The sequence below is a fragment of the Acyrthosiphon pisum genome, chromosome A1 (genome assembly GCF_005508785.2).
Source record: "Acyrthosiphon pisum isolate AL4f chromosome A1, pea_aphid_22Mar2018_4r6ur, whole genome shotgun sequence".
Taxonomy (NCBI): domain Eukaryota; kingdom Metazoa; phylum Arthropoda; class Insecta; order Hemiptera; family Aphididae; genus Acyrthosiphon; species Acyrthosiphon pisum.
In genome coordinates, this window is record NC_042494.1 from 123,762,254 (window position 1) to 123,775,900 (window position 13,647).

The 13,647-nt window shown below is 31.1% G+C and overlaps 1 protein-coding gene across 4 annotated transcripts in view; it reads left to right on the forward strand.

Annotated features, from left to right (window-relative positions):
* Positions 1-13,647, forward strand: part of LOC100169530 (ADAMTS-like protein 1) — a 228,026-nt gene that overhangs the window by 62,279 nt on the left and 152,100 nt on the right. For all 4 annotated transcript variants that reach the window (XM_001949080.5, XM_008186382.3, XM_008186381.3 and 1 more), the window contains exon 2: positions 11,140-11,308. In XM_001949080.5, the coding sequence (XP_001949115.2) occupies positions 11,261-11,308 (48 nt within the window). In that variant the 5' untranslated portion in view covers positions 11,140-11,260. The remainder of the gene's footprint in view (positions 1-11,139; positions 11,309-13,647) is intronic.

Below are 13,647 nucleotides of genomic sequence, written 5' to 3' on the forward strand. Positions count from 1 at the left end.
TTAGCATTTCCTATACACCATACAATTTTGAAAATATTTTGACTCTTTTTGAGCTGTTTACGGACATTTTCAGTTTTCAATTTTTTTAGTTTTTTTTTCTATAAATATCAATAAAGTTTTATCTGTTGGGCCAAAAAGTGTAAAAATTTAATACAAAGCTCCTGATATATTGTTACAATATCAGTTGAAAAATATTAAAAATACATAGGCACAATTTATTTTTATAAGCATTTGAAGTTAAAATGTTGACAAAATTTATCAAATTTAAAATTGAATAATTATTTTGTAGTTAAAAATTTATAAAATGTTCAACTTTTATATCTAAGGATTGAAAATTTAAAACAAGATTCCACGTAAATATTTAACTCTGTTACCAAAAATTCTAAGAAATACATTAGCACAGTTTATTTTTATAGTCATTTTAAGTTCAAATTTGGACGAAATTACATATTAAAAAACTTGGAATAACTATTTTAGTTATTTTGTTGTGATTGTATAATATTATTCGTGGGTACTTGAAACTTCTAAAGTATACTATTATATATCTATGATAGTACCACGGTTTGTTGTTGATGTATAACGCGTTACCTAATGGATATTGTGATATGATTAATTTGAAAATTATTAATAATACTATAGATAAGTATATACCTATAATATGTATGTCTAATATCTAGACTGACATACCGTCTCCGCTCAGAATCGTTTTTCTTATACAATGATATTATATCATTGAATTCAAATTTAATACCATTTTACAGTGACCCACTTGTAACCTACTGTACAGCAGAGCGACATCCACTTACCCACCTTTTTTGTTTTGATCATCTGGAGCAGGTCATAGACCGATTTTTGTCGTTTGACCGAATAAATACTATACCTAGTATGTACCATTGATTAAAGATATATTATTATAAATATATTTAATCAATTCTAGTACCTACCTAATTTTATAATGTCTTAGTAACTATTATAATATACAGTGCATTTTTTTATTGATAACAAATATTAAACATTATATTTTATATATAGGTAAATATAAGTATTGAATCCTACTATAGTAGAACTATCCTAGTACTAAAATAAACAACAATATAATGTAGTTTTTGTGTGACTATAATTTTATTTCGTACCACGACCGTGTATAAATATTTGATAACACGCCATCGTACTGATGAGAACATTGAACCGATGTCTGCAGTGGGTGCGATTAATAACCACTAATCATAATCACCCCCATTTAATGTAGGTACTCAAAGATATAAACTAGCTCGAAAAATCTTATAAGTTTGGAGAAACTGTTTGCCTCTCGAATGAACACGGTTTGTAAAATTGTAATAAAGCATTTCGTTTGATTACTGTTCATTATGAAATGTTCCCCAAGTTCATACGTTTGGCACCAGACGCACGATAATCGTATAGCTTAACTAAAAAAAAAAAATACTTTTAAATGTTTTTAATGTACATATATATATATATATATATATGGTTGAAATTTAAAAGTTGACGCCGAAGTGGCATTAAATAAGTTTTCAGTTAATTTCGGCCAACGTTAGAATATCCCAAAAAGTTTAGCGCCAGTAAAACAGAATCCCGAATCGTTAATAATTGCTGTAGCGCGTCGTGTTTCTCATAATATAGCTCGGTCAGTGTTATAGCCGAATCAGTATAGAAGTAGTAGTATAAGTATATATATATATATAGTAAGTACATCAGTACAATAGAAGCAGCGGTAGTAGTGGTAAGCAGTGGTAATAGTGGCGGTATATAGTGTATATAATAGTGGTAGCGTATAAATGCGTAACTTTCGGAGAATCAACGCGTTAACTGGATTGTCTGCGAGAACGTCGGTCGGCGGCCAGACGAGATGAAATGGCAATAGTTTCATAGAGCGTTTTGGCCGCGAAAACGACACACTATAAAACCGAAAACAAACCGCATAACGCAAATAATGAAAAGTTTATCAACCGGGATGTATATAATATACATATATATATATATATAAACATATATGAGCAGGCGTTTCCAAGACCATCCCCGGGCGCCGGAGGGATGAAGCTGTAGCCGTGAGTCGGGGCGGGGGATGGCTTTGCATTAGTAAGATTGCTGCTGCTACTGTTCGGGTGGTTTTTGCTTTTCTTCTTCTTCTTCTCGACCGCTCTCGACTCCGCGACCGTAAGAGGGTAGGCCGTCTCTGCGCCCCCCCCCCCCCCCCCCGACACCTATATATAATAATATATAGTACCTACGCGTATGTCGTCGACCCGCATTCGGTCCACTTGGACCACGGCCAAATTCCGAATGATATGTGTTGCCCGCACACACACTCACGCGCATATGGAGGTAAATAGTGTAAGCCCGCACATATTATTATATATAATATATTATATACGTTTACGGGTACCTTATTCGCTTGGAGTATATACCTGTATATATACGCAAAGAGGTGTTTTTCAACCGATACTCAGATACAACTATGCGACGACGACGGTACATCCACCGAGTCACCCACCCCCACTAACCCCCCCCCCCCCCCCCCCAGTGGAGATTATCGAGAATCTAATATGCTATTCAAGTAATGTCGCACCGCGGTCGTCTGAGACTATATTACGGTGCCAAACGGCGTAATATCGGAAATTCAGCAACATCACCGTAGGCTGCAGTGCCGCAGCCCGGAGCGTGGCTAACAAATTACACGGTTCGACTGCCAAACCCGATATTATACAGAAGAAGCCTTTTCAACCATATTATATTATTATTATTATTATTATTATGCGTACCTATATTATGTGTGCGAGTTTGCCTGCACCCCCCGCTGTGCGCAGTCTATCTGCTGCAGCGATGCACTTATAAATCTACCACTTCGTTCGACGAAATCGGTCTCTTAGATAATATATCATCAGCTATACTATGTAAGATCTCGTTTATTATAATAATACGAGATCGCGGAGATGTCGCGAGATCTAGACCTCTATAGCATAATCATATTATACGCTTGTTGCACATGCGTTCGCGCCGTCTGTAGGTATATACCTCGTTAAAACGGAACAGCGCGCGTCAATCTAGTGGAAATAATCATAATATATGTTTACTATATTATTAAAAGAGACATATATTTTTGAAAATATTGACACACTAGCGAAGGCATAGATAAGTGAGCTCGGTAATTATTTATACCGGTAAATACTGGGCGATTGCAATATTGTCGATACTTTACGAAATTCCACGAAAAATTGTAAAATTAACGCAAATTATCGTAAATATAGGTTTATTAAGATAAAAATAATATTACATAAAAAAAAAAATTTGTTTTAATATGATAATATTGATAATATTATATTTTAAATTATGTTGACCTTATTTGCTTAAAATTTTGGAATTTACAATTGTATCATTATACCACTTAACATCATGGTCTCGAATATTTAAGAAAACAATGCCATTACTATTTGCAAAACGAACGCAAAAAATGAATATTTTTAAGTTTAAATATCGTTTACAGAATTTACTTTATTATGTTTAACTGTCGTATAAAGTTGAAATTAAACTAATTCTAAGTAGAATTTATATCAAATAACAAACCCTAAACAATAATAATTATTAGATACTATACTTTTATTTATTAGCTATTATTACTGTAGATCTATTTAAAAACAACATTTGAACTACAGCATACATTAATTAATTAATCAATTTACGGACCTCGGTACTTTATGTCATGTTTTTAACAAATTACAAATTCAAACATACGGGGGAAAAAGCTGTCTGTTTATTTTTGGTTTGAAGTAGACGAAAATTCCTAATATGCATTAATAAAATACCTATACGATTTAATTGATCGACTCGAGTACTTTGGTCAAACAGCCGTGGAATGAAATGCACGTATAGTTTAATTTAATAATTATTAATTATGAACACTCAAAAAATACTTGTGATTCGCTCGTACTTGATTTACGTAGTAATATTATTACATTAAAATTTCTAGAAATTGGCAATAACTTGAAACATATTATATTGTTATCGATCTCGTAAATTTGACGTATACAGTTTATTTTTGGGGGATTGATTTGTATGTGCTGAATACATTTGAATCATTGTGTTTTTAGGGTTTATTACGAAGGAAGTCTTACACGATATGTAGTCCGTACTCAAGCTGATTCTTACCGTAGGTACCTACTGTCATTTGTCGGCATCTTCTCGAGTGATAAACTTTCCGCAATCACCTAAAAAGGACATCATACTATATAATTGCTACTAAAAATCCTTTAACAGCACACCGATTATATTATTATCTCGTCACGAATTTATTCTCTGAAGCTAAACTTTTTACACATAAATAATACGATATTATACAAATAGACAAATCGTCTATATTGTTTGTTTCAGAAACGTTTCATAGGGTAAAAGTTGCGCAAATAATAAGATAAAAAAAATTCTGTATAAAAAATACTACATAACTGCTGTAACAAAAAGCTTGGAAAACATTGAGCATTAAATTAATTAGTTAATTAGTTAATGTTTAACGGGTTAAAACCAAATTTTAGAAAGAGTTTTTGTAATAATTTTAGTTTGCAATGCGCGTCAATATGACAATATGTAATAGTTTTACGAACACTGTACGCGTACAGTGTTAAAAAAGTTTTAAAAATCCAAGCAAGTGAATTATATAATATGCGTTTACCGTTTGATCATGGTGACATAATATCAGTGAGTGGGTAGTGTATGGGTAGGTTAGGTTAGCGTACACCTGAAAGGAGAAATTAATTAACGGTGATTTGTATTTGACCCGAGTCGAGTCGTCGAAAGAGTAACTTTTGTGTTGGTTGGACAGGGACGAGAAACCGGATCGATACGTTAAGCGCCAACGTTGGCCAACATAAATAATTAACGGTTTTCGCCAAAACTCGAAGACGGATGTCCATGGCACTATATATAAACTATGCACCGTGAGTCCGTTAATTCCTCGGCAACAATAACAAATGTGTGACAGCTAGTGGTCTCCACTATGGGTAAAGTGGCTGCAGCGTTGGCTGTAGTAGTAGTTGTTGTAATAAGCATAGTTGTTGCAGTAGTAGAACGCGGAAAGAACGATTGTTCGAAAGAACTTATTTCATTAATTTAATAATTAATAATTCGAAACTTGAATTTTGTTCATACTTTGTACGGTGGTCTTTATTTTAGATGTTAATTTTTCTTCAAATTTCATATCATATTATAATAGGAAAATATTATTACAAAAGTGAATATCAAAAATTAACTATTTGTTGTATAAACCGTTATTTTTGCTCGCTATTTGGGCCGCAGAGAAATAACAATTAAGAAACTACCATTTAGATAATGAACGAAAAGTTAATTTTAAGGTACTTCATAATATTTAAAACGCTTTTTCCGAGGTCTAACCTGTAGTAATGTTGTAGACGTATTATAGTATAGTGATAGTAATAGTTATAATAATAGTAGTATAATAGTAGTAAAAGTTCAGGTCCAGCGATTTAAAGATAAAAAAAAAAAGTAGTAGAAACAGAAAGTAGTAGTAATAGTAGTTGTAGTAGTAGTAGTAGTAATAGTAGTAGTAGTTTCGGGGTTTTGTGAGCGCCACGCAGTTGTCAGATATAATATTATTTTGTTATATATATTATGCTGTCGTCCTGCAAAACTATTTTTAATGGAAAATCGTCCGGGCCAGCAGTTCCAAACTGCAGAATCACTAGAAAACAATGCGAAACTATAGACACAATACACGCGTTTATTTTAGCCTCTATTCATATACAATCATATACCCATCCCGAAGGCACTTCTCCCGCGACTGCCGGCCAAGTTTTCTATAATACTCGACGCGGGGACAGCAGGGTCGTCGACAGCGCATGTTGTCGGTCGTCCGTAGCGGTCGGTCGGCTACATGTATATATATATATATATGTGTGTTGTATAAGGGTGGTGGAGGCAATCGAGATCACCGGACCTATCTCATACGAATGCATAAATGTATAATATGCGAGTGCGAATGTGTGTGTGACCCGGGTGCGTGCGGCCGAGTTCGAGTGTGTTCAAGGGTTGGTCGAGTGAGGCAAAAAGAAATTGATTGGGACATCCTGCTGCTGCTGCAAGACGAGAATAAAACGGCCATTGTTAGGGCGTATTATTTTACTGAATAAACTATATATACACGGTGAAATCTCAGAAGTGAAAAATACGTATGCAATTCGCGTCCCTACACGCCCTAGATAATGTACGCCGTCCGAAGACATATATATTTTCAGAAAAATTTTTTTAAAAAAAAGTCTAAGTTTACATGTCTTGGACGTGAGGCTATAAGTGTTTTCTATTAATCGTAGACGTGGCCGATGACTCAGGAACCTATATCAAATCTTTACGAATCGAACTTTCGACTTGTTATATGTGAAACAATTAATTAAAATACTGTATTTTAATGGCAAATCGTGGAACTTAAATATTAACTATATAACGCAGTTCCATATTATGCGGTTTCTGAGTACGCAGAGTAGGTACAGCTGAGTTGTTGTCTGTACGGCTGTACCAGAACTATTTTAACCTAACCTATAACAATCATTACTAATAAGTTTTAAATGGCAATATTGAAGAAGAACTAAGATTATTATATTATTCTGTTATTACTTATTATATAATTTATGCTGCATGAAGTTAGATTCTACAAAATTATTCATCTCTGCTTAATCATTTTTACTCCAAAGAATTTTTTAAATCATTTAAAAAGATTTATTTTTCAACTCTTTCATATAAAAAAACTAAAGCTATCTGACCGTTAGTTATAATAACTTAAAAAAATAGCTCTTATAAAACATGTTCATTAAAAAGTAATACCGACTATTACAATAAATTATTATACAAAAAGTGATTTTTTTGTAATATTACAACCACAGTAGGGGTTCTTGTTGTATACGTATTTATCGAAATATTGTAAGTGGCATCACGTAAACACGGCTTAAAATACTTTCAAGAGTTCCTAATTGGTGATTTTTTGATCGATTTTAAAATATTTAAGCCTCGTACATAATATTACATATTTATATAATTTATGGGTATTAATATAAAAATTGTACACGCCTAATAAAATCTTTAATTATGATTTGAATAAAACATTTTTTTATTGTAAGTCTATACAGAAAGAAGAAATTATTATAAACTATTCATTTCAGAGTTCATAGCTAATAATATTTAATGTAGTATTGTCTAAATAACATATAGTTTATTTGACATTTATAGTTGTCTTAAATGCCTACTAGAATACTGATCATTATTCATAACTCATAATATAAATTTTATATTTGTGTTAATGAAGACTATAGAATTTTTTTTTGAACATGCGTTCTTATTTTGACCAAACAAATATAAGAAATTGTCCTTTATTTAAAATTGTCAAATGTCAACATTGCAAAAGTTCTTTACCATACCAATTTTCGGACTCTCCTGGCTGGTCTTGAACCGCATAATCCCTGACCCGTTCGGGTCTGTCGTTCAATTTAAATAAATTTGCATCCTCCGCAAGGGTTTTTTTCTTCTCGTATACTTAAGTCATAGCTCACTACGCAAACAAGTGGACGTGATCAGAATGAACCGATGACTTTGGCCGGACAGAATTATTATTAGCTCTCTTCTTCGCTGTCTTCTCGATTCCGTTCTCCGTATTCTCCTCTTCCTTTGAATTTGTATTTACGTCTCGTCTAAAAACTCCCTATCTTACCACCACAATAATGTATAACATTTTCAACAGGAATATCGGTCAACATATAGAGAATACTAGGGAATAATGGACGTATTGTTTTAATTTTGTAGCCATCTTTTATTCTCTTTTGTTTATTCGCGTAATTATTATAAAAAACTGAAAAAAAAATATAATAATAATTTAAAACTGCAGATTGCTATACAGAGAATCTTGAACACTGTATAATTTATTCGAAACACTATACATATTTGTCAGAAAACTTCATTTATTTTTAAATGTACTTTTCAAACGAAAGCATTTAAATTAAATTGAAACACGCAGTGTCATAAACGCAATTAATAAAATATACGATACCTTCAACTCAAATCGTCTATACCGTAATGGATAATAAGTCGGTATACAGTTAGCAATAAAGTCAGTTGATATAAAAATCTATGATTCATTAATGTAATACTGTCATATCATCTCGTATTCATAAAAAAAAAAAACATGAAACACATGACGTTATAAATTATTAAAAGTGCATTAAAATAAAAAAAATATAAAAATGTTTATCATATTACACGGAAAACGATGAATACATAATACGCAAGCAGACGTAAGTACATACTCATTATCACGCAAATTGTACAACATCCATTGCATTTTATAAGCTACGAAAATTATTATTATTTCATGCAGATTACACGTCACATAATACTATTATTAAAATGATCGATAAAATACTATTATTTATGAGCTTGACACTTTTTGGCACCTCACTGCTGCAGACATCAGAAGAAAAACTATATAATATTATTATGTTTCGTTAAAATAAATCATTAAATCAAATATCGGAATATTTACACATCAACGCGAGTTGGATTGAATTATTAGTATTCATCTTTTAAACCGTAATGTAGAAGTGTATCAACTAAACATTATAATAATATGCATAATTAATAGTCACATGAATCGAATATGCGTTTGTTGTTATTGATAAAACCAATTATCACAATGTTCGACCACCAGCTGCGGATTAATATAGGTATTTCAATAAGGAATAGAAAACCTTCACCGGATAAACTAAATCGTTAATTATTAGTCCTCCCCGACTGTGCTACACCTGTCTAATATATTAAGGTTGTTAAGTTTTACCAGAGCACCTTGGACACTATTATAATATAGGCAGGTACCCTAAAAATAATGTAGAAAAGTAATAACTTAGAGGTGTAAGTACATCGAATTAAGGTTATATAGAAACGTTATTAACACAAATATACGGAGAGTTATATTCATAGTTTACATGTCGGTGTACTAATATTTAATTATTTGAAGGTTTATTATTAATAAGAAATGGTTGGGTAATTTCTCGAAGTAAAAAAAAAATAATTTAAAAAAAATACCGATGTTGGTAATAATTACCATTTTATATCATATAGGTTCCGAGAAAATGACCGAAATTAAATTATTTTACTGTCCGTAAGCCGTATTAAGACGTGCTCTCAACACTAAGACGTAGGTATCAGTCTATACTGTCAACTTAAACAGTGATAAAGTGATTTAAACTAAATTATTTTATTAAATGTCCACAAATTAAATGATTTTATTACATCTAATGTACCTACACTGAAAATTAAAATAGATATTACATTTCTAGATGTGTCTGAGCTCATAGACGACAGTAGAATCTCAAATAATTGTAATGTATTATTTATTATAATTTATTAAAATACTATTATATACTGTACCTATGGTAGTTTATAATTATTTAATATGTATAATATAATAATATATACTGAAATCATTATGTTCTCATCCCTATATTTATAATGATTTCAAAAGTTTATACCAGCTTTATGGGAAAAAAATGTAATGCAACTTAATGTATTTAATTACATATTTATAGATATTTACATTGCATTACCCATACTTCACACTATGTAATGCCGATTGTATAATCTGTCTGTGGCTTGAATAATTTATAATTTACAAATAAATAACCTGCAGGGCTTGAAACCGATAATATTTTTTCCTGTTACGATTTCAGTTTCGGATATCGGTATTCATTTTTTCTAATTTTATTTTTGGTTTTGAATACCAGTTTTTATATTTTCCGATTTCAATTTCAGTTTTAATTACCAGTATTATTTTTTTTAGGTACCTACCTGATATCTCCTATCTATGATATCATTGTGTTCATCTTGATGCGAAACGTGCGAGACGTAACATTACGAAATTAACATTAATTTGTGATAAATGATAATGTTTCAGTGTCAAAAGTGTAGCGTATTTTAATAACATCGAGCATTTATTAATATATAGTACAAATTCAATGTTAACAATACTGCACTATTTCAGAATTTATTTTGAAGATTGAAATTAAATTGAAACAAGAATATTGTATAATACAATTGAATACTTCATGTTCAAAAAATTAGAGTTTTAATAGTTTACAGCATAAGTCATTAATACAATAACTGAATATTGTTATTAATCATTTGCCAGACACATTATATAATTAACTATATTATTTTATTGCCCATGTATTTACTAATTATTAGTAAATAATTTGTCACTTACACTTTTAAACTATTAGTCTGTTATTATTTATGTCATAAAATTTTACCGCATTTTTTAACTATAATAGAAATATGTACAACCAAATAGGTACTTTTTTAAAAATTATTCTTCAAATGGAACAACTAGAAACAATAGTATTCATACATAAACACGAATAATGGAAAATTTCAAAGCATAGTTGTACAATGATTTCCGTTTGTATTTAAGGTAGTGAGTATCTATTCACTATTGTAATTCGTAGACAATGCATTAATAATGAATGTTATTAAAATGCAAAAAGTTTTTATTGAATTTACTTTTTAAACCATAGAAACCTCAAAAAGTATGTAGGTAGGTACTATAATATGACGTTTAAAATTATTTACACTCGTAAGTTGTAGGTACTTGAAATACCTTTTTGAAATGCAGGTACTGTACTTGAAATAATTACTTACCATATTAAAAAGGGTGTTAATAAATTAAACTCAGCTTAAGCTCATTAATTACTTAATTAAAATTAAAACGTAACCTACTTAACGATCGAATATTGTTAAGTAATATTCACGTTATAAGCATCACACATGATGTAGGTACAAACTTCAAAGTACAAACCTAGATACCCACAACCTACATATAGATATAATGTAGAAAAATGGATAAGACACCTACAGCATTTTTTTGCGATTGAATTTTAAAACGTTTTTTTGAATTGGACGCATTGATAATTCAGTTTTCCGCCAAACCCGCAGAGGCTCACTTGCCTTAAGCATACGACCATAACATGACCCTACATCCATTCTTTTATTATTGTCCACATATATATGATTGCGTGCTCTTAGCAAGAAGGCTTATTCGCGCTTATATTATTAATCTGAAAATGTTACCGATTTCAGGAGTGCGTTGGAAAATCCCGGATGATTGAACCGTCGTTTGTCTTACTATAAATCCGACGAAATAAACGATCACTCGATCGCGCAGTGACCTCTCGAAGAACGGTGCGACGACGACGACGACATGGTGTGCGGCACGCGAGATTTCAACGCGTTAATCGTAACTCTCGTAGTAAGTATACACACGATAATATACTATTTTATTGCTATTTGTTGGTATTATTATTATTATATTATACATCCACACAGCAGCAGCTGTATGATATTACATATAGTGACTGGTGGAAGTAATAATGTCGGTGATATCGTATTTGGCGTGTGTGCACATTGTATAAAATTATAATATTATATTATTGTGGTAGGCAATTTCAACTATTTTTTATTTCATCTCAATACACGTTCGTACGATACTACTTTACGATATATATACAGAGTGATTCACAAATCATGATCATCCCATTTTTTCCTCAATAATGTAGTTATTGAAAAACCGATTTTTAGAATTTATATAAATATACTAAAAGATCATATTATTATTTTTAAATTATTGAGATTTTTTTCTTCTGCTTAAAGAGTATCCCGTAGTGATACAAACTTCTGTTTTCAAAAAGAGAACCCCTCTGTTAGACTCTAAATTATTTAGTGGATCAACTATTTTTAAAAATAGTTTTACAAAAATATAAAGTAAGTAGCTGTAATATTGAATATAGTATGTTTATTATACTTGGACCATTTTTATAAATCATTAATGATGATAGCGATCAATGTAAATCGCCAAAACCTTCAAATCACAATCATAGCCCCATATTTTCCAAACTCATTATCATGGAGCTAATATCCTTAGTATACAAATCAAGTATATCAACTGAATTATTGAAAAAAAAGGCTGTGAGCATGCTTGGTGAATCACCCTGTGTGTATAATATAATAAGAAGAATAACATAATACCGATCGTTTGTATGCAGCGACTGCGGGGACTTGAGCTTATTGATTTCGCTTAAAATAATATTTGATACGGTTGTATTTTAAAAGAAAAAAAATAGTTTTTCTTTATTTCTCTCTAGAATGGGCCGGGAGTCTCATTGTTCGAGAACAGTGCTCATATCTCGTGGACATTTATAATAATAATATATTATGTAAAAGGGGAAAGTTAAATTTGTTTTTTTTTCGTGTGTGGTTTTTTCGGTTCGCCATAGGTACTACATTTATTTAAGAAAAAAAGGTGTGCTCGGTACGTGTTGTGAAGTGTTACGCAACCCCGTGGAGTTATATAAGCACCCCACAACGTTTTTTTAACCCCATTTTATACGTTTTTTCATCCTAATACAAACCCGCTAGCGACAACCTTATCACACCTAACCATCATTTTAAACAGATTTATTTCAGGCAATAATCAAAACAAATACTACCGTGGCCACCCGTGGATCCCTCACGTGAATAATTTCTATATCGTCACACTCGGAAAAGTTTTCACACTGTTTGATTTACACAGGCGCGTTGTGCACGATTAGCATATTTTATGACGCGTAAGAAAACGTCTCGCGATCGTATGTAATAATATTATAATAATAATAATAATAACGACAATATATTATTTCAACTCTCCGGCGAGTCAAAAGACGCATTAAAAATGATATTAATCTGTTCGCTGGTTTATGCAGGTATATGTATAAATAACTATAATGTATAATACCTATTACCTAATGTAATGTGCAACTAAAATTTAAAACACGTGTTGTGCAACCGACGCTTCAAACGATTGTAGAACATTATTGTGTCCCTATAGAACTCTGGAGTCAAGGGGTATAAAATTAAAAATATAAATAACGTTTTCTAAAATAACCAGAGAATTGATTTTGGGATAAATCAATTTATTATTCAATGCGTTATCTAGAATAGCCTCATTAAGTGTAACTGTATCTGCGAGGATATTATATTATACCACACTAAAAGCCAGTAACAGGTTGTCATTATATCTGTACCACAATAATAATATGACCTAACCAGGGATTAATAAATTACTTATCTGTTCTTAACCAGTATATTTGTGGATAGTGCCTCTGTGAATCCCATTACTTGTCGTCCGAAAAATAATATTTGTTGGCTAGGACTAGATATGGGAACGTATGCAGCTGATTGTAGAAGATATGATTACTATAATATTAATAACACATTAATAACATTAAAATATTAAATAAATTATTATATAAATTATTTATATTTATTAATAATAATTAATTTAAATAAATAAAAATAAATAAATAAATAAATTATATACATTTAAATTACGTTGCGTCGTACGAGTTTTTTTTTAACAAAAATATGTATTTTCTTCCGTTTTTTTTTTTTTTATAATTGAAGACTTTCGTGTACGCTGTACCACCTAACATAACATAATATTAATCCTACACTGCACATAATTTTGTAGGCAATCAATAAACTACAATATTTATAATGTATATAATATCATGCTGCTAATGAGCTCTTCCTGTGGCTTTTTCGTTTCAAAAA